Genomic DNA, 23,012 nt, shown 5'->3' with positions numbered 1-23,012 from the left:
TATTCTGATTCAGGTGTCAACATATCATCTGACAAAATCTCACACGGACACAGTATTGTCTTTTCTGAGAGCTCACGGCTGGAAGGTGAACATAGAGAAGAGTTTACTTGTTCCACAGACAAGTGTTCCTTTCTTGGGAACTCTGATAGACTCGGTAGCCATGAAAGTATTTTCTGATGGAGGTCAGAAAATCAAAGATTTTCAATGCTTGCCGAGCACTTCTGTCCATTCCTCGGCCATCAGGGCTCAGTGTATGGAGGTAATCGGATTAATGGTAGCAGCAATGGACATTGTTCCATTTGCTCGCTTTCATCTCAGACCACTGCAACTGTGCATGCTCAGTCAGTGGAATGAGGGTGTTTGGACTCAGGTGGAGCCTCTACTTCCAATCAATATTCTGGAACTGAGAGCAATATTCAATACGCTTCAGGCGTGGACTCAGTTGGCTTCGGCCAAAATTCATCAGATTCCATTTCGGACAACATAACGACTGTGGCATATGTCAATCATCAGGGGGGAACAAGGAGTTCCTTAGCGATGATAGAAGTATCCAAGATAATCAGTTGGTCAGAGGCCCACTCTTGTCATCTGTCAGCGATCTACATCCCAGGGGTAGAGAAACTGGGAAGCAGACTTTCTAAGTCGACAGACTTTTCATCCGGGGGAGTGGGAACTTCACCCGGAGGTATTTGCCTCATTGATTCTCAGATGGGGCAGACCGGGATTGGATTTTGATGGCATCTCGTCAGAATGCCAAGCTTCCAAGATACGGATCCCGGTCAAGGGATCCCTTCAGGCCGAACTGATAGATGCCTTGGCAGTACCTTGGTTGTCAGCCTAGCTTATGTGTTTCTGGCCGATTCCTCTCCTCCCACGCGTGATTGCTCGAATCAAGCAGAGAGAGCTTCAGTTGATCCTGATAGCGCCTGCATGGCCACGCAGGACTTGGTATGCGGATCTAGTGGACATGTACTCTCTGCCACCGTGGAAACTTCCGTTGGGGACATTCTCATTCAAGGTCCTTTTCCAATATCCAAATCTAATTTCTCTGCAACTGACTGCATGGAGATTTGATCGCTTGATTTTATCGAAGCGAGATTCTCTGATTACAGTTATCAATACTTTGATACAGGCTAGAAAAGCCTGTCACTAGAAAGATCTATCATAAGATATGGTGTAAAATATCTTTATTGGTGTGAATCCAAGGGTTTACTCATGGAGTAAAGTTTAGGATTCCTAGGATTTTGGTTCTTTTCCTCCAAGAAGGATTGGAGAAAGGGTTATCAGGCAAGTTCCCTTAAAGGAACAAATTTCAGTTTAGTCAATTCTGTTTCACAAACGTTGGCAAATGTATCAGATGTTCAGTCTTTTTGTCAGGCTCTATCTAGAATTAAGCCTGTATTTAGACCCATTACTCCTCCCTGGAGTTTGAATTTAGTTCTTCGAGTTCTGCAAGGGGTTCCGTTTGAACCTATGCATTCCATAGATATTAAACTATTATCTTGGAAAGTTCTGTTTTTGGTTGCGATTTCTTCTGCTCGAAGAGTTCTTCTGAGTTTTCAGTATTACAGTGTGATTCGCCTTATCTCATATTTCATTCTGATAAGGTGGTTTTACGTACCAAACCTGGGTTCCTTCCTAAGGTTGTTTCGAATAAGAATATTAATCAAGAAATTGTTGTTCCTTCCTTGTGTCCTAATCCTTCTTCTAAGAAGGAGCGTCTGTTACATAACTTGGACGTGGTCCGTGCCTTAAAGTTTTACTTACAGGCAACTAAGGATTTCTGTCAATCATCTTCATTATTCATTGTTTATTCTGGAAAGCGTAGGGGTCATAAAGCTACGGCTACCCTCTCTTTTTGGCTGAGAAGTATCATCCGCCTGGCATATGAGACTGCTGGGCAGCAGCCTCCTGTAAGAATTACGGCTCATTTTACTAGGGCTGTGGCTTCCACATGGGGTTTTAAAAACGATGCATCTGTGGAAACAGATTTGTAAGGCTGCGACTTGGTCGTCCCTTCACACTTTTTCCAAATTTTGCAAATTTGATACTTTTGCTTCTTCTGAGGCTATCTTTGGGAGAAAAGGTTCTTCAAGCAGTGGTGCCTTCCGTTTAGGTTCCTGTCTTGTCCCTCCCTTTCATTCCGTTTCCTATTGCTTTGGTATTGGTTTCCCACAAGTAAGGATGAAATCCGTGGACTCGTCATATCTTTGTAAAAGAAAACTAAATTTATGCTTACCTGATAAATTACTTTCTTTTACGATATGACGAGTCCACGGCCCTCCCTGTTATTTTAAGACAGGTTTATTTTATTTTTTGAAAACTTTAGTCACCTTTGCACTTTTTAGGCTTTCCTTTTCTCTTCGAATGACTGGAGGGTGGAGGGGAAGGAGAGGGGCTATATATACAGCTCTGCTGTGGTGCTCTTTGCCACTTCCTGTTAGCAGGAGGTTAATATCCTACAAGTAAGGATGAAATCCGTGGACTCGTCATATCGTAAAAGAAAGTAATTTATCAGGTAAGCATAAATTTAGTTTTTCTTTCATGATTCAATAGAGCATGTGATTTTATGTGCAGGGGTGCCCACTCTACCACATTCTCTCCAACATAATGGCAAATTGCTGCTTGATATATTAAAAAGCTTGAGAGAGGTAAAATTCTTTGGAATTTTAAAGAATAGGGCTGGTAGTGATGATGATGAAGGATTGGATAATAAACATTGTTAAATCATCAGGAAACAGTGCCACCTTTTGTAAAGTATTATTAAAAGGAATCCCTTCACTAGCCGGGCAGCATCTAATGTCCTTCCACCAAGGGTTCCATTATTAAGGTAAATAATAGTAGGTGATAGGGGCCCTGTCATGTTTTGTTAGTGATGGTACACTTAGAGAAACAGAAGCCCAAACCATTTACCACTGCCGAGGGGGAGGAGTTTAATGCGATAACCAGATTGTGTAATATTTGTGAAAATCTAAATTTATGTAAAACCATGTACAGCCAATGGGCTCGGTCAAATGCCTTTTCTTCATCGAGAGAAAGCATTACACAGTGTTGACTGAGTCAACAGGCTTCCATAAAAATATTCAGAAGCCTGCAGGTATTATCGGGCCCTGGCATCCCAGTGTCAAGCCAACTTGATCTGGATTAACCAGACAAGGGATAATACTCTTCAGGTGGTTGGCTAAGATTTAGGCATATACTATTCATCGAGGTTCAGGAGGGAAATAGGCCAAAAGTGCGCACAGGCAATCTGGGGACTTACCAGGTTTTAGAAGGTAAGATAGAGACCTTCAAAAACTCTGCAGGGAAAAGTCCCCTTTTGCCCAGTCAAGGTAAAGACACATAGTAATAATAGTATTAATTGAGCTAAAAATCTCTTCTACAAAATATCAGTTTACCTATCTGGGCCTGAGATTCACGATGCTTCAGTGTAAAGATGTACATACAGAAAGAGAAGCCCCTCTACCAGGAACGAGCAGCAGCTCAGTAGCTTGTTCTATGGCAGGTTTAACACCTATAAACAGCTCATTTAGCCCAATTGTGCTTTTCACAGAGGAGATCTTTCCTGAAGTACATCAGCCTGATCCCACCTAACAAGCTCAGTCTAGCCAGAAATACCAGGCAATCCTCCTTTTGAACAAGGAACATGGCAACCCCCAGATGATCATTCAGCTTAGAGATGGCCCAATCAAACTAATCTCTTCCACGGTAAAAGGGGGAGTCCCAGAAAGTCAATTTGCTCTTAGGCTAAATAAGGATGAAGGGATGAGAAAAAGGACCTGATAGATTCTACCTTAGGTGGGGATCTCCCTTTTGAGGAACACAAATTATAAAGTTGTGAGTAATAGGTCGCAATATCATTAGGGTGTGTAAATATTTTATTCCCTGGCTTGTAGATAAGGGATACAGCCTGTGGAGTCTGTTCTAAAAGTTTTCTGGCTAAGCGATAACCAGCCTTAATACCCCTGGAGTAGAAAAAACATTGATACTTCAGAGCTGATCTTGTGCTCTTTGGTTTTCTAGACTTCGCAGGAATGCTTAAACAGTATCTGTACGTAAGCTAATCTGGGGATCTAGCGTTTCCTTAATGAAAAGCCTTGAGTGAACGAGAGAGACTGATGTAACTGTGCCAGCGAAGTGCTGGACTGTTTACAGGTCTGGATTGGGTCTTTATATAAAAAAAAATCCACTAATTAAAGCTTTCAAGGTACCCCATAAAGTGAAAACATTTACGTCCCTCCTGTTATTTATCTGTAGTGGTGTATTTCCCTAATAGATAGCCTCTTTAAAACCTGGAATTGAAATCAGAGAATCTATAACTGCCTGGGAGGTCTAGTAGATATGGAAGAGAAGAAGGATGTTGGATAATAAATGGGTCATTTATCTGAGTAAGCACAATCTCCAATCTGAGATCCATGATTTTGTTAAGTAGCCATGGTTGACATATAAGAAAAAGTCTATTCGTTATTATTATTTCCATGTCCATGGATTCTTATTATGTGTAATCTTTCCAATTTACTTTTATCACCAATTTTGCTTTGTTCTCTTTGGTATTCTTAGGTTGAAAGCTAACCTAGGAGGTTCATATGCTAATTTCTTAGACCTTGAAGGCCGCCTCTAATGTAAATGCATTTTTGACCAGTTTTCACCATTAGAGGGTGTTAGGTTCATGTGTTTCATATAGATAAAATTGAGCTCATGCACTTGAATTTACAGAGGAGTGAGCACTGATTGGCTAAAATGCAAGTCTGTCAAAAGAACTGAAATAAGGGGGGCAGTCTGCAGATTAGATACAAGTTAATTACAGAGGTAAAACTGTGAATTATTATAACTGTGTTGGTAATGCAAAACTGTGGAATCGGTAATTAAGGGATTATCTATCTTTTTAAACAACAACAATTCTGATGTTGACTGTCCCTTTAAAGGGACAGAATACTCATACAGGGCAATGCAAGCGACCCGCTCCAACTCTCATGCCGGGCCGGACTATGGCTCAGGGTGATGACGTCACGGACACCGCCGTGGTGTGACAAAATCGGGCAGTTAGGGCATGGCAGTGACTGGGTGCAATGCCTAAGGTGGGGCAACGAATCAATTGCCACAATCAGCAATACAAAAATAGAACAGGCAGCACCAGCATTAAATTTCAAAAAAAACTTCTTTATTTTCCTTGAAGGCTAAACATGTGTGACATAGAATGAACGTCTGGACACGATTCACGCCCCTAGTGGCGTTTCATCAGAGACAACAGGTGTTCCTAAACATGGCCCTCTTATACTGGGGACATATTAATTGCATATTTAACCCCTTAATGTCAAAAACAAACAAACAAACATTAAAAGTATATGTGATTAACATAAAATATGCTACAGTGTACATTATCCTATGTTCATTAGAGCTGAATCAAATTGAAAGAACAATTAATACATTTACATAAAAGGCTGTCTTGAAAATTAATCTCTTGTCTTGCTGATATCAAGGTATTTAATACTTCTTATAACCTCTACAACAATAATGGGAAATCAGCCATATTATGTTTGATAGACTAGTTAGGTATTATTCCCAATGTTAAAATACATACAAGGAAATTTTAACAGTAGATTTTTTTTTTTCCTTATAAATTAACCCCAATGGTCCCACTGCCTAAATATTTTGGTCAGGCTATTAGGAGTTATTCCTGATACTGAAAAGTATGCAGGAAATTTATAACAATAGACTGTGTATTTTATATAAATTGATCCTAATAGGTTCTTCAGGTATGAGAGAAGTAAGAACCACATCAAATTACTGCTCATCTCCCTCTTAAGATATTCCTTCTATTTATTAAGAGGGTCTTTATGCCAAAAACTACAACTTTCTGGACAGGAAAGAATTATACTGGATTTACCAACTTAAAACCAGGATTCCTGATGGCCTGAACCTGGAATGGGACATTAGCTACTTCATATAATTTTCAAAGTTGTAGTTTTTGGCATAAAGACACTCTTAATAAATAGAAGGGATATCTAAGAGGGAGATGAGCAGTAATTTGATGTGGTTCTTACTTCTCTCATACCTGAAGAACCTATTAGGATCAATTTATATAAAATACACAGTCTATTGTTATAAATTTCCTGGCATACATTTCAGTATCAGGAATAACTCCTAATAGCCTGACCAAATATTTAGGCAGTGGACCATTGGGGTTAATTTATAAGGAAAAATAGTCTACTGTTAAAATTTCCCTGTATGTATTTTAACATTGGGAATAATACCTAATAGTCTATCAAACATAATATGGCTGATTTCCCATTATTGTTGTAGAGGTTATAAGAAGTATTAAATACCTTGATATCAGCAGACAAGAGATTAATTTTCAAGACAGCCTTTTATGTAATGTAATAATTGTTCTTTCAATTTGATTCAGCTCTAATGAACATAGGATAATGTACACTGTAGCATATTTTATGTTAATCACTTAGGCCTAGATTTAGAGTTTGGCGGTAGCCGTGAAAACCAGGGTTAGAGGCTCCTAACGCTGGTTTTAGGCTACCTCCGGTATTTGGAGTCACTCAAAAAAACAGAATTTATGTTTACCTGATAAATTACTTTCTCCAACGGTGTGTTCCGGTCCACGGCGTATCCTTACTTGTGGGATATTCTCTTCCCCAACAGGAAATGGCAAAGAGCCCAGCAAAGCTGGTCACATGATCCCTCCTAGGCTCCGCCTTCCCCAGTCATTCGACTGACGTAAAGGAGGAATATTTGCATAGGAGAAATCATATGATACCGTGGTGACTGTAGTTAAAGAAAATAAATCATCAGACCTGATTAAAAAACCAGGGCGGGCCCGTGGACCGGACACACCGTTGGAGAAAGTAATTTATCAGGTAAACATAAATTCTGTTTTCTCCAACATTGGTGTGTCCGGTCCACGGCGTCATCCTTACTTGTGGGAACCAATACCAAAGCTTTAGGACACGGATGATGGGAGGGAGCAAATCAGGTCACCTAGATGGAAGGCACCACGGCTTGCAAAACCTTTCTCCCAAAAATAGCCTCAGAAGAAGCAAAAGTATCAAATTTGTAAAATTTGGTAAAAGTGTGCAGTGAAGACCAAGTCGCTGCCTTACATATCTGATCAACAGAAGCCTCGTTCTTAAAGGCCCATGTGGAAGCCACGGCCCTAGTGGAATGAGCTGTGATTCTTTCAGGAGGCTGCCGTCCGGCAGTCTCATAAGCCAATCTGATGATGCTTTTAAGGCCAAAAAGAGAGAGAGGTAGAAGTAGCTTTTTTGACCTCTCCTTTTACCAGAATAAACAACAAACAAGGAAGATGTTGTCTGAAATCCTTTGTAGCATCTAAATAGAATTTTAGAGCACGAACTACATCCAAATTGTGCAACAAAACGTTCCTTCTTTGAAACTGGATTCGGACACAAAGAAGGCACGACTATCTCCTGGTTAATGTTTTTGTTAGAAACAACTTTCGGAAGAAAACCAGGTTTAGTACACAAAACCACCTTATCTGCATGGAACACCAGATAAGGAGGAGAACACTGCAGAGCAGATAACTCTGAAACTCTTCTAGCAGAAGAAATTGCAACCAAAAACAAAACTTTCCAAGATAATAACTTGATATCAACGGAATGTAGGGGTTCAAACGGAACCCCCTGAAGAACTGAAAGAACTAAATTGAGACTCCAAGGAGGAGTCAAAGGTTTGTAAACAGGCTTGATTCTAACCAGAGCTTGAACATCTGGCACAGCCGCCAGCTTTTTGTGAAAGTAAAACAGATAAGGCAGAAATCTGTCCCTTCAAAGAACTTGCAGATAATCCTTTCTCCAAACCTTCTTGAAGAAAGGATAGAATCTAGGAATTTTTATCTTGTTCCATGGGAATCCTTTAGATTCACACCAACAGATATATTTTTTTCCATATTTTATGGTAGATTTTTCTAGTTACAGGCTTTCTGGCCTGAACAAGAGTATCAATGACAGAATCTGAGAACCCTCGCTTTGATAAAATCAAGCGTTCAATCTCCAAGCAGTCAGTTGGAGTGAGGCCAGATTCGGATGTTCGAACGGACCTTGAACAAGAAGGTCCTGTCTCAAAGGTAGCTTCCATGGTGGAGCCGATGACATATTCACCAGTCTCATACCAAGTCCTGCGTGGCCACGCAGGAGCTATCAAGATCACCGATGCCCTCTCCTGATTGATCCTGGCTACCAGCCTGGGGGATGAGAGGAAACGGTGGGAATACATAAGCTAGAGTGAAGGGTCCAAGGTGCTACTAGTGCATCTACTAGAGTCGCCTTGGGATCCCTGGATCTGGACCCGTAGCAAGGAACCTTGAAGTTCTGACGAGAGGCCATCAGATCCATGTCTGGGAATGCCCCACAATTGAGTTATTTGGGCAAAGATTTCCGGATGGAGTTCCCACTCCCCCGGATGAAATGTCTGACGACTCAGAAAATCCGCTTCCCAATTTTCCACTCCTGGGATGTGGATTGCAGACAAGTGGCAGGAGTGAGTCTCCGCCCATTGAATGATTTGGTCACTTCTTCCATCGCCAGGGAACTCCTTGTTCCCCCCTGATGGTTGATATACGCAACAGTCGTCATGTTGTCTGATTGAAACCGTATGAATTTGGCCTTTGCTAGCTGAGGCCAAGCCTTGAGAGCATTGAATATCGCTCTCAGTTCCAGAATATTTATCGGGAGAAGAGATTCTTCCCGAGACCAAAGACCCTGAGCTTTCAGGGGTTCCCAGACCGCGCCCCAACCCACCAGACTGGCGTCGGTCCGTGACAATGACCCACTCTGGTCTGCGGAAGCTCATCCCCTGTGACAGGTTGTCCAGGGTCAGCCACCAACGGAGTGAATCTCTGGTCCTCTGATCTACTTGTATCGTCGGAGACAAGTCTGTATAATCCCCATTCCACTAACTGAGCATGCACAGTTGTAATGGTCTCAGATGAATTCGCGCAAAAGGAACTATGTCCATTGCCGCGACCATCAAACCTATTACTTCCATGCACTGCGCTATGGAAGGAAGAAGAACAGAATGAAGTACTTGACAAGAGCTTAGAAGTTTTGATTTTCTGGCCTCTGTCAGAAAAATCCTCATTTCTAAGGAGTCTATTATTGTTCCCAAGAAGGGAACTCTTGTTGACGGAGATAGAGAACTTTTTTCTACGGGTTCACTTTCCACCCGTGAGATCTGAGAAAAGGCCAGGACAATGTCCGTATGAGCCTTTGCTTGTGGTAGGGGACGACGCTTGAAATCAGTATGTCGTCCAAGTAAGGTACTACTGCAAGTGCCCTTGGTCTTAGCACCGCTAGAAGGGACCCTAGTACCTTTGTGAAAATTCTTGGAGCAGTGGCTAATCCGAATGGAAGTGCCACAAACTGGTATTGCTTGTCCAGAAAGGCGAACCTTAGGAACCTGATGATGTTCCTTGTGGATAGGAATATGTAGATACGCATCCTTTAAATCCACCGTGGTCATGAATTGACCTTCCTGGATGGTAGGAAGAATTGTCCGAATGGTTTCCATTTTGAACGATGGAACCTTGAGAAATTTGTTTAGGATCTTGAGATCTAAGATTGGTCTGAATGTTTCCCTCTTTTTTGGGAACTATGAACAGATTGGAGTAGAATCCCATCCCCTTGTTCTCCTAATGGAACAGGATGAATCACTCCCATTTTTAACAGGTCTTCTACACAATGTAAGAATGCCTGTCTTTTTATGTGGTCTGAAGACAATTGAGACCAGTGGAACCTCCCCTTGGGGGTAGCCCCTTGAATTCCAGAAGATAACCTTGGGAGACTATTTCTAGCGCCCAAGGATCCAGAACATCTCTTGCCCAAGCCTGAGCGAAGAGAGAAAGTCTGCCCCCCACCAGATCCGGTCCCGGATCGGGGGCCAACATCTCATGCTGTCTTGGTAGCAGTGGCAGGTTTCTTGGCCTGCTTACCTTTGTTCCAGCCTTGCATTGGCCTCCAGGCTGGCTTGGTTTGAGAAGTATTACCCTCTTGCTTAGAGGATGTAGAACTTGGAGCTGGTCCGTTTCTTGCGAAAGGGACGAAAATTTGGTTTATTTTTAGCCTTAAAAAGACCTATCCTGAGGAAGGGCGTGGCCCTTACCCCCAGTGATATCTGAAATAATCTCTTCAAGTCAGGGGCCAAACAGCGTTTCCCCTGAAAGGGTATGTTAAGCAATTTGTTCTTGGAAGACGCATCCGCTGACCAAGAGTTTAGCCAAAGCGCTCTGCGCGCCACAATAGCAAACCCCTAATTTTTTCGCCGCTAATCTAGCCAATTGCAAAGTGGCGTCTAAAGTAAAAGAGTTAGGCCAATTTAAGAGCATGAATTCTGTCCAAAATCTCCTCATAAGAAGAATCTTTATTGAGCGACTTTTCCTAGTTCATCGAACCAGAAACACGCTGCTGTAGTGACAGGAACAATGCATGAAATTGGTTTGTAGAAGGTAACCTTGCTGAACAAACATCTTTTTAAGCAAACCCTCTAATTTTTTATCCATAGGATCTTTGAAAGCACAACTATCTTCTATAGGGATAGTAGTGCGTTGGTTTAGAGTAGAAACGGCCCCCTCGACCTTGGGGACTGTCTGCCATAAGTCCTTTCTGGGTCGACCATAGGAAACAATTTCTTAAATATAGGGGGAGGGACAAAAGGTATTGCCGGGCCTTTTCATTCTTTGTTTACAATGTCCGCCACCCGGCCTTGGGTATAGGAAAAGCTGTCGGGGGGCCCCGGGACCCTCTAGAAATTGTCCATCTTACATAATTTCTCTGGAATGACCAAATGTCACATCATCCAGAGTAGATAACACCTCCTTAAGCAGAGCGCGGAGATGTTTCCAATTTAAATTTGGATGTATCACATCAGGTTCAGCTTGTTGAGAATATTTTCCCTGAATCTGAAATTTCTCCCTCAGACAAAACCTCCCTGGCCCCCTCAGACTGGTGTAGGGCATGTCAGAACCATTATCGTCAGCGTCCTCATGCTCTTCAGTATTTTCTAAAACAGAGCAGTCGTGGCTTTCGCTGATAAGTGGGCATTTTGGCTAAAATGTTTTTGATAGAATTATCCATTACAGCCGTTAATTGTTGCATAGTAAGGAGTATTGGCACACTAGATGTACTAGGGGCCTCCTGTGTGGGCAAGACTGGCGTAGACAAAGGAGGGGAAGATGCAGTACCATGCTTACTCCCCTCACTTGAGGAATCATCTTGGGCATCATTTTCTCTAAATTTTTTGTCACATACATCACATCTATTTAAATGAGAAGGAACCCTTGGCTTCCTCACTTACAGAACATAGTCTATCTGATAGTTCAGACATGTTAAACAGGCATAAACTTGATAACAAAGTACAAAAAACGTTTTAAAATAAAACCGTTACTGTCACTTTAAATTTTTAAACTGAACACACTTTATTACTGAATATGTGAAAAAGTATGAAGGAATTGTTCAAAATTCACCAAACTTTCACCACAGTGTCTTAAAGCCTTAAAAGTATTGCACTCCAAATTTGAAAGCTTTAACTCTTAAAATAACGGAACCGGAGCCGTTTTTATATTTAACCCCTATACAGTCCCCTGGTATCTGCTTTGCTGAGACCCAACCAAGCCCAGAGGGGAATACGATACCAAATGACGCCTTCAGTAAGCTTTTTCTATGTATCTGAGCTCCTCACACATGCATCTGCATGCCTTGCTTCCCAAAAACAACTGCGCATTAGTGGCGCGAAAAATGAGGCTCTGCCTATGATTAGAGAAGGCCCCCAGAGAAAAAGGTGTCCAATACAGTGCCTGCCGGTTATTCAACATAATTCCCAAGAATAAAATAACTCGTCAAAGCTATAAACTATTAAAAATGCTTATAAATCAATCGTTTTAGCCCAGAAAAAATGTCTACCAGTCTTTAAAGCCCTTGTGAAGCCCTTTATTCTTATTTAATAAAAATGGCTTACCGGATCCCATAGGGAAAATGACAGCTTCCAGCATTACCAAGTCTTGTTAGAAATGTGTCATACCTCAAGCAGCAAAAGTCTGCTCACTGTTTCCCCCAACTGAAGTTAATTCCTCTCAACAGTCCTGTGTGGAAACAGCCATCGATTTTAGTAACGGTTGCTAAAATCATTTTCCTCTTACAAACAGAAATCTTCATCTCTTTTCTGTTTCAGAGTAAATAGTACATACCAGCACTATTTTAAAATAACAAACTCTGATTGAAGAATAAAAACTACATTTAAACACCAAAAAACTCTAAGCCATCTCCGTGGAGATGTTGCCTGTACAACGGCAAAGAGAATGACTGGGGAAGGCGGAGCCTAGGAGGGATCATGTGACCAGCTTTGCTGGGCTCTTTGCCATTTCCTGTTGGGGAAGAGAATATCCCACAAGTAAGGATGACGCCGTGGACCGGACACACCTATGTTGGAGAAAGGGTCTAACGCTCACTTTTCAGCCGCGACTTTTCCATACCGCAGTCCCCTTACGTAAATTGCGTATCCTATCTTTTCAATGGGATTTTTCTAACTCCGGTATTTAGAGTCGTGTCTGAAGTGAGCGTTAGAAATCTAACGACAAAACTCCAGCCGCAGAAAAAAGTCAGTAGTTAAGAGCTTTCTGGGCTAACGCCGGTTCATAAAGCTCTTAACTACTGTACTCTAAAGTACACTAACACCCACAAATAAACTACCTATGTACCCCTAAACCGAGGTCCCCCCACATCGCCCGCAACTCGATTAAATTTTTTAACCCCTAATCTGCCGACCGCCACCTACGTTATCCTTATGTACCCCTAATCTGCTGCCCTAACACCGCCGACCCCTATATATTTTTTTTTAACACTTTAAAATGATATTTATTATCACATAACTCCAACATGAATTAATTTGGCAAAGCACATAAATAGATGGGGACTTACAGCAGAGTTAACAAAATATACATCAATCCAGCAGATTAAAACTGGCAGTTTTAGGGGCGTGAGAAGCTTACAGTTTATGACACAGATCATTTATACATTAAGGCTTCTTTAATGGTCTGATAGAATGGCTGCTCTGCAAGCATCTGCATTGCATCCTCTGGCAGAGAAGTTAGCTGGAATGGCTAGATGTGGGGAGGGTGGCCTTTCAGTGGTACTATCCTTGCTTGGATACATGGTGTGTTTTGACAATAATGTAGGGGTGACCTTTCATTGGTAACTATCCTTGCTTGGGATACATGGTGTGGTTGACAATAATGTAGGGGGTGACCTATTCATTGGTAACTATCACTTGCTTGGATACATGGTGTGGTTGACAATAATGTAGGGTGACTTTTCAGTGGTAACTATCCTTGCTTGGATACATACAAGGTATGGTTGACAAATCATGGCAAAATGTATTTCCATAGATATCTTAATGCTACTGGGGCTTCCACCAAACAAAGAAGCATTAAATTCCCAGATTGCAGTTACGGTAATAAAGGTTCAATCATGGCTCAGAAGGACTCTCTCCTTCTGTTGGGTCTTGAAGTCAATGGATAAAGCTTGTTCCTCTGGAAGTGGTTGGCGCTTCCATTCATCTCTTGTCACAAATGTAGCCAATCACCAACCCAAATGCCACCAAAATCAAACCCAACGAATTTGCAAGGGCTCCCTCTGATGGAAGCATTGAGTATTGATCAGGGATGCTGAAGAGCAGTTTCTCAGTTATTCCCAACAAGGATGTAGCGATGGAGCAGATTAAAAGAGCCAGACCGAAGAAGACATGGATAGACTTATACTGACTCCTGTACGTGAGACCCACAACAGGAACAAGAAACAGGATGAATCCAGCAATCCACTGAAAGATATAAACAGTAAATGAGGGCAATTCCACACCAACTGTGTAAGCTGTACAGGTCAGCAATTTTCTTCTTCTTGTGGAATTGGAACACAGCAATAATTCCCACTAATGAGATGAACAGAGCCAAGACATGTAGGACTGCGTGCAGGATCTTGGTCGCTCTTTTTGTTTCGTGTCTAAAGACCCGGTAAACCAGCAGTGATTCACCACAAAGAAACACCATTCCTAGCACCATGCACAGTGGATGGACATTGAATTGTTGGTCACCATCCCAGGAAAAGCCACCCCTGAAGTGTGCAAAACCAGGCCCCAGTCATTGCCAGAGCAGCCACTCCCAGTACTTGTGACAAGGCCACGAGGTACGGCATCCATCCTATATTTTCATTGTGCATAGCGTCCTCCATCATAGTGTTTTGAGGGAAAGCAGCTGCTGCTGTCGGTCGGATGGTGTAGGTAGGTGTTTTAGGTATCCGCCCCTCTCCCAGTCCTGCTTCTCTTGCCCCGTCTCTCTCTGGTCTGAAACACCGTCACCTGCTCCTCTCTCCTACTGAAATCATGTGCACGTCACTCCTTGTGTTCGTCAGTTCTGTTCCTAACGCTGGTTTTAGGCTACCTCCGGTATTTGGGAGTCACTCAAAAAAGGGTCTAACGCTCACTTTTCAGCCGCGACTTTTCCATACCGCAGATCCCCTTACGTAAATTGCGTATCCTATCTTTTCAATGGGATTTTTCTAACTCCGGTATTTAGAGTCGTGTCTGAAGTGAGCGTTAGAAATCTAACGACAAAACTCCAGCCGCAGAAAAAAGTCAGTAGTTAAGAGCTTTCTGGGCTAACGCTGGTTCATAAAGCTCTTAACTACTGTACTCTAAAGTACACTAACACCCATAAACTACCTATGTACCCCTAAACCGAGGTCCCCCCCACATCGCCGCAACTCGATTACATTTTTTTAACCCCTAATCTGCTGACCGCCACCTACGTTATCCTTATCTACCCCTAATCTGCTGCCCCTAACACCGCCGACCCCTATATTATATTTATTAACCCCTAATCTGCCCCCCCACAACGTCGCCGCCAGCTACCTACACTTATTACCCCTAATCTGCCGTCCGCACGCCGCCGCCAGCTACATTATAGCTATGTACCCCTAATCTGCTGCCCCTAACACCGCCGACCCCTATATTATATTTATTAACCCCTAACCTGCCCTCCCTAACATCGCCGACACCTAACTTCAATTATTAACCCCTAATCTGCCGACCGAATCTCGCCGCTATTCTAATAAATGTATTAACCCCTAAAGCTAAGTCTAACCCTAACACTAACACCCCCCTTACTTAAATATATTTTAATCTAACGAAATTAATTAACTCTTATTAAATAAATTATTCCTATTTAAAGCTAAATACTTACCTGTAAAATAAATCCTAATATAGCTACAACATAAATTATAATTATATTATAGCTATTTTTAGGATTAATATTTATTTTACAGGTAACTTTGTATTGATTTTAACCAGGTACAATAGCTATTAAATAGTTAAGAACTATTTAATAGCTAAAATAGTTAAAATAATTACAAATTTACCTGTAAAATAAATCCTACACCTAAGTTACAATTAAACCTAACACTACACTATCAATAAATTAATTAAATAAAATACCTACAATTACCTACAATTAAACCTAACACTACACTCATCAATAAATAAATTAAATACAATACCTACAAATAACTACAATGAAATAAACTAACTAAAGTACAAAAAATTTAAAAAGAACTAAGTTACAAAAAATAAAAAATATTTACAAACATAAGAAAAATATTACAACCAATTTTAAACTAATTACACCTACTCTAAGCCCCCCTAATAAAATAACAACGCCCCCCCCCCTAAAAAAAATCCCCTACCCTATTCTAAATTACTAAAGTTCAAAGCTCTTTTTACCTTACCAGCCCTGAACAGGGCCCTTTGCGGGGCATGCCCCAAGAAGTTCAGCTCTTTTGCCTGTAAAAAAAAACATACAATACCCCCCCCCCAACATTACAACCCACCACCCACATACCCCTAATCTAACCCAAACCCCCCTTAAATAAACCTAACACTAAGCCCCTGAAGATCATCCTACCTTGTCTTCACCATTCCAGGTTCACCGATCCGTCCTGGCTCCAAAATCTTCATCCAACCCAAGCGGGGGCTGGCGATCCATCATCCGGTGGCTGAAGAGGTCCAGAAGAGGCTCCAAAGTCTTCATCCTATCCAATCAGCCAATCGGATTGAACTTGATTCTGATTGGCTGATTCCATCAGCCAATCAGAATATTCCTACCTTAATTCCGATTGGCTGATAGAATCCTATCAGCCAATCGGAATTCGAGGGACGCCATCTTGGATGACGTCATTTAAAGGAACCGTCATTCTTCAGTTGGACGTCGCCGGATGAAGATGGGTCCGCGGTGGAGGTCTTCAGGATGGAGCCGGTCCTCATCGGATGAAGATAGAAGATGCCGCTTGGAAGATGATGGTTGCCGGTCCGGATCGCCTCTTCTTCCCGGATAGGATGAAGACTTTGGAGCCTCTTCTGGACCTCTTCAGCCGCCGGATGATGGATCGCCAGCCCCCGCTTGGGTTGGATGAAGATTTTGGAGCCAGGACGGATCGGTGAACCTGGTATGGTGAAGACAAGGTAGGATGATCTTCAGGGGCTTAGTGTTAGGTTATATTTAAGGGGGGTTGGGTTAGATTAGGGGTATGTGGGTGGTGGGTTGTAATGTTGGGGGGGGGGTATTGTATGTTTTTTTTTTACAGGCAAAAGAGCTGAACTTCTTGGGGCATGCCCCGCAAAGGGCCCTGTTCAGGGCTGGTAAGGTAAAAGAGCTTTGAACTTTAGTAATTTAGAATAGGGTAGGGCATTTTTTTATTTTGGGGGGCTTTGTTATTTTATTAGGGGGCTTAGAGTAGGTGTAATTAGTTTATAATTTGTTGTAATATTTTTCTAATGTTTGTAAATATTTTTTATTTTTTGTAACTTAGTTCTTTTTTATTTTTTGTACTTTAGTTAGTTTATTTCATTGTATTTATTTGTAGATATTGTATTTAAATAATGTATTTATAGTGTAGTGTTTTAGGTTTAATTGTAGGTAATTGTTGGTATTTTTATTTAATTAATTTATTGATAGGTGTAGTGTTAGGTTTAATTGTAACTTAGGTTAGGATTTATTTTACAGGTAAATTTGTAATTATTTTAACTATTTTAGCTATTAAATAGTTCTTAACTATTTAATAGCTATTGTACCTGGTTAAAATAAATACAAAGTTACCTGTAAAATAAATATAAAATCCTAAAATAGCTATAATATAAATATAATTTATATTGTAGCTATATTAGGATTTATTTTACAGGTAAGTATTTAGCTTTAAATAGGAATAATTTATTTAATAAGAGTTAATTAATTTTGTTAGATTTATATATTTATTTTATTATATTTAAGTTAGGGGGGTGTTAGTGTTAGGGTTAGACTTAGCTTCAGGGGTTAATACATTTATTAGAATAGCGGTGAGCTCCGGTCGGCAGATTAGGGGTTAATAATTGATGTTAGGTGTCGGCGATGTTAGGGAGGGCAGATTAGGAGTTAATACTATTTATTATAGGGTTAGTGAGGCGGATTAGGGGTTAATAACTTTATTATGATAGCGGTGGCGGTCCGCTCGGCAGATTAGGGGTTAATAAGTGTAGGCAGGTGGAGGCGACGTTGTGGGGGGGCAGATTAGGGGTTAATAAATATAATATAGGGGTCGGCGGTGTTAGGGGCAGCAGATTAGGGGTACATAAGGATAATGTAAGTAGCGGCGGTTTAACTTAGCGGCAGATTAGGGGGTTACAAATAATATGCAGGGGTCAGCGATAGCGGGGGCGGCAGATTAGGGGTTAATAAGTGTAAGGTTAGGGGTGTTTAGACTCAGGGTACATGTTAGAGTGTTAGGTGCAGACGTAGGAAGTGTTTCCCCATAGCAAACAATGGGGCTGCGTTAGGAGCTGAACGCGGCTGTTTTGCAGGGTGTTAGGTTTTTTTTCAGCTCAAACAGCCCCATTGTTTCCTATGGGGGAATCGTGCACGAGCACGTTTTTGAGGCTGGGCCGCGTCCGTAAGCAACTCTGGTATCGAGAGTTGAAGCTGCGTTAAATATGCTCTACGCTCCTTTTTTGGAGCCTAACGCAGCCTTTATGTGGACTCTCAATACCAGAGTTATTTTTATGGTGCGGCCAGAAAAAAGCCGGCGTTAGCTACGCGGGTCCTTACCGACAAAACTCTAAATCTAGCCGATATACTTTTAATGTTTGTTTGTTTTTGACATTAAGGGGTTAAATATGCAATTAATATGTCCCAGTATAAGAGGGCCATGTTTAGGAACACCTGTTGTCTCTGATGAAACGCCACTAGGGGGCGTGAAACGTGTCAGACGTTCATTCTATATCACACATGTTTAGCCTTCAAGGAAAATAAAGAAGTTTTTTTGAAATTTAATGCTGGTGCTGCCTGTTCTATTTACATAATACTCATATGCTAAGTCACTTGAAAGTTGCTGCTTAAAGTCTTTTACAATGGGGTGTGAATACTTCGGACATTTTGAGGTAAAATATCTTTCTTTTTTACATAGAGATGTTCAGGTGATATTTTCTAGTCAGCTTTTTACAGCTATGCTGCATCACTTTCAAGTTTTTTCAACATTTGGGTATCTTGTCCCTTTAACTTTTTATATTAAAATCTCCAGGAGATTACTTTCCATTTAAGCTCCCCCCATTTTCTTTATATATCTATATGAATCTAATATTGTGGTTTACACAGAAAAATGCTCGTCTTGCTGCAGAAAAGCACTATACAAATGTGCTAAAAAGACCTGGGGCTATGTGAAGATTTTGTTTCAAGCAAAGGACAGACTGCTACTTTCTACAATGATGCTCACGACCAAGAGGAAGAAAGCAGAACACTAGTCTGAGTGGTAATGTACAAAAAACCCTTGTGTTTCTCCCATCCTCTTTCTTTTTGTTTCAGGGCATTTAGCTGACATAACTAGTAGCTGTAAAACTGAGGCAATTAAATGATATTGAGAGATTCAAGAAGCCCCTGTTTGCTAGCAGGAGCGTAAGGTAGCAGCTGCACCAATTTTCCCTGCCTGGAGCACAGCTAGGTATCAAAATGTGAAAACAGGAACCAGCTAGGAACCATGTTCCTGGTGGGAGATGGGGGGCAGGAATATGTCGGGGATTAAAGGGACATTACAATCCCCATAATAAGTTTAATTATGGTCAGTAAAACAACTTCATATACACTTTCATTATTTATTTTACCTGCTTTTGCTGTAATTTAAAGTGACATAAAACCATTTTTTTATTTTATGATTCAGATAGAGCACACTATTTTAAACAACTTTGTTGAAAAGCAGTAAAGTAAGCTTATGAGTGTGCACGTGTCTGCAACTCTATAAGGCAGCAGTTTTGCAACAATGTTATACATTAGCAGGAGCACTAGATTCCACCACTATTTCCTGTCATGTAGTGTTTCAGGCATGTGCACGCTACCTACCTAGGTATCCCTTCAACAAAGAATAACATGAGAACAAAGCAAATTTGACAATAGAAGTAATTGGAAACTTTTTTAAAAATTCTATTCTCTATCTGAATAATGAGAGAAAATGTTTGGGTTTAATGTCCCTTTAAAATCTGAAAGTTTTCATTTGTCCACTACCCCCCTAACAAAAGCTGTGGTGCGTTTTTGTGGAATTTCAGAACCCTGACCCTCGTACATGCTGCGCAATGATCAGTTTATATGTGTAGGAACTCATTTAGATCCATCCTTGATTGGCTGCAGCAAAGGAGCTTTAATAACGTTTTGTCACTCCTTTTTTAAGCTTTCCAGGGCTTGTATGAGAAGGGGCCCAGTCTGGCTGTCGGTCGATCTGATAATATTAATAAAAGGCGACATGTACAGAACAGGTCAAGGGTTGAGATCCGGAGCGTACGAGACAGAGGACATATGTATATATATGTCTTTATATTTTTTATATATATATATATATCCTCTGCCTTTTTTTTTCTCCTCCTCTTGGTTGGGTGCTGTGCTATTTTTTCTCTTTTATATTTTTTAAATGTCATGTAACATGATCTGTTGGAATGTAGGGGGGATTACTTCTCCGATTTAAAAGGAAAAATAGAATTTATCAGTTACGCAAATTAAAAGCTAATATAGCACTTCTACAAGAAACACATCTTGAGCAAGAGGAAATTCAAAAATTAAAACAAAGCTTGGTCGGTGAAGTTATTGCAGCTCTGTGTGAGAAGAGGAAAAAGGGTGGTGCCATTCTAGTTCACTTAAATTATAAAATTCTAGATATGTAGATAGATAAGAAAGAAAGATTTATTATAATAAAAATATAAATTTTAAAACAAATATTTGTGATATGTAATGTATATGGACCAAACAAATTTGATAAGAATTTTTGGGACTCACTGTGGCAGGTGATTTTAGTTTCCAATACTGCACTGGGCAGATCAGATAGAACTAAACAATTGTCTAGAAAATAGAATGTATAAAAGGGAAACCTTATTAGTGCGCTCCTTTAATAATAATTTACGTCTTAGGTGATGTATGGAAGGTACAAAACCCAGACATTACAGAATATACCTGTGAATCCAAAGTCTATAAATCATTCTCCAGAATAGATATATTTTTAGCGGATTTGAGATTGTTAGGAAAAGGTATTAAAGCAGATAATAAACCATTTATTATCTCCGATCATGCGCCAATCTCCTTGAATATACAGATTAAGAAAATGACACCCTGTACCTGCTCCTTTCCCCCCCTAAATATTTATACTCAAATTCCAAATTTAGTGCCTGGTTGAATAATGAATGGAAACAGTATGCTCAAGATAATGCGAACTTCCAACATAAAATAGGTATATTTTGGGAAGCGGTGCTGAGAGGAGAGATTAAGTTGTATTTAACCCATTCAAAAAGAAAGACAAATGCAAGAGATACGCAACTTACTAATGCTTATAACGCTTATATAGCATCACCAAATTCAGCTTTATGGTATAAATATAATGAAGCTAAAAAAGAAAGAGAAATATTTATAACGCAAAGGGTTATAAACTAGTCTTAAAGAAACAATGCGTTTTACTATAGATTTGGGTAAAGGTCTGGCAAATATCTAGCTAAAATGATAAAGAACAAGAAGAGGATGAGGGTAATTGAGGCATTAAAAGAGAGAGAATATAGAGCCACACATAGGAGATTAAAAAAAAAATTCACTAAATATTTTCAAGATTTATATACAGCAGATCCGATTGATTATGTAAATAAAGTACATTTTTTGGGAAGGGCTCAAAAGGCCCTGGTTAGATGAGGATAAATTAAAGTAATTTAATTCTCCTTTATCGCTAGAAGAAATTGAAAAAGGCATAAAAAAATATGCCGCTGGATAAAGCCCCTGGCCCAGGTGCTCTCCCAAATGAATATTACAAACTTTTAGTCGAAAATATACTACCCATTTTACATAAATTGTTTTAACCCCTTAACGACCAACGACGTATGGGGTACGTCCTGCAAAAAAATGCAGTTAATGACCAAGGACGTACCCCGTACGTCGTTGGTCTTTGAAAGCCCTGGAAGCGATCCTGATCGCTTCCAGCCGCTTTCATGTTATTGCAGTGATGCCTCAATATTGAGGCATCCTGCAATAACAGTTTTGAGCAGTCCGATGCAGAGAGAGCCACTCTGTGGCCCTCTCTGCATCGGCCATTGATCGCAGTATTCGTTGGTGGGTGGGAGCTTACCAAGGGAGGCGGTGTGGGCGGCGATCAATGGAGGAGGGGGGGCAGGATCGCGTGGGGGTGCGTGCCAGAATGCGCGGCGCGTGCGCGCGTGCACGAGGGTGGGTGCGCGCGGTGTGCGGGTGGGAACCCTACACTATGGAACATGGAGGAGATATAAGTGGGGAGAGACTCAGTGGGATATATAAATAAAATTAGTAATCTGGGAGAGGGGTTGGGGGTTTGGGGGTTGTGGGGGGGGCAGCTACACTACAGAAAATAGTTTTTTTTTTTAAATAAAAATTAACCAAAACGTTTTTAATTTGAAACTGGGTACTGGCAGACAGCTGCCAGTACCCAATATGGCGCTCAATAAGGCAGGGGGGGGGGTTAGAGAGCTGTTTTGGGGGGGGGGGATCAGGGAGGTTGGGGGCTAAGGGGGGGATCCTACATAGCAGCATATGTAAATATGCTCAAAAAAAAAATAAAAAAAAAATAAAAGAAAGCTTTGATTTTAGTACTGGCAGACTTTCTGCAGTACTTAAGATGGCGGGGACAATTGGGGGTTTGGGGATGGAAGAGAGCTGTTTGGGAGGGATCAGGGGGGGTGTGATGTGTCAGGTGGGAGGCTGATCTCTACACTAAAGCTAAAATTAAACCCTGCAAACTCCCTACAAGCTACCTAATTAACCCCTTCACTGCTAGCCATAATACTCGTGTGATGCGCAGCGGCATTTAGCGGCCTTCTAATTACCAAAAAGCAACGCCAAAGCCATATATGTCTGCTATTTCTGAACAAAGGGGATCCCAGAGAAAGCATTTACAACCATTTGTGCCATAATTGTACAAGCTGTTTGTAAATAATTTCAGTGAGAAACCTAAAAGTGTGAAAAAAAAAAAAAATTTTTTTAATTTGATCGCATTTGGCGGTGAAATGGTGGCATGAAATATACCAAAATTGGCCTAGATCAATACTTGGGGTTGTCTACTACACTACACTAAAGCTAAAATTATCCCTAAAAGTTCCCTACATGCTCCATAATTAACCCCTTCACTGCTGGCCATAATACACGTGTAGTGCGCAGTGGCATTTAGCAGCCTTCTAATTACTAAAAAGCAACACCAAAGCCATATATGTCTGCTATTTCTGAACAAAGGGGATCCCAGAGAAGAATTTACAACCATTTGTGCCATAATTGCAGAAGCTGTTTGTAAATAATTTCAGTGAGAAACCAAAAGTTTGTGAAAAAATTAGTAAAAAAGTGAACAATTTTTTGTATTTAATCGCATTTGGCAGTGAAATGGTGGCATGAAATATACCAAAATGGGCCTAGATGAATACTTTGGGATGTCTACTAA

General features: G+C 40.8%; 2 protein-coding genes across 2 annotated transcripts in view; one reads left to right on the top strand and one right to left on the bottom strand.

Annotated features, from left to right (window-relative positions):
* Positions 1-18,820, top strand: part of FAM161A (FAM161 centrosomal protein A) — a 43,712-nt gene extending 24,892 nt beyond the window's left edge. Inside the window, exon 5 of the mRNA XM_053709317.1 lies at positions 18,689-18,820. Within this exon, the coding sequence (XP_053565292.1) occupies positions 18,689-18,754 (66 nt within the window). The 3' untranslated portion in view covers positions 18,755-18,820. The remainder of the gene's footprint in view (positions 1-18,688) is intronic.
* LOC128655742 (transmembrane ascorbate-dependent reductase CYB561-like) lies at positions 13,486-14,397 on the bottom strand. Its single transcript, XM_053709318.1, is given in 5 exon segments — positions 13,486-13,517; positions 13,520-13,586; positions 13,588-13,860; positions 13,862-14,140; positions 14,142-14,397. Coding segments are annotated over 5 exon segments (756 nt in total). The 5' UTR covers positions 14,247-14,397.
* Positions 18,821-23,012: the final 4,192 nt, after the last annotated feature.

This window comes from Bombina bombina, chromosome 4, assembly GCF_027579735.1.
Source record: "Bombina bombina isolate aBomBom1 chromosome 4, aBomBom1.pri, whole genome shotgun sequence".
Taxonomy (NCBI): domain Eukaryota; kingdom Metazoa; phylum Chordata; class Amphibia; order Anura; family Bombinatoridae; genus Bombina; species Bombina bombina.
This window is presented reverse-complemented; position numbering and strand designations above follow the sequence as displayed.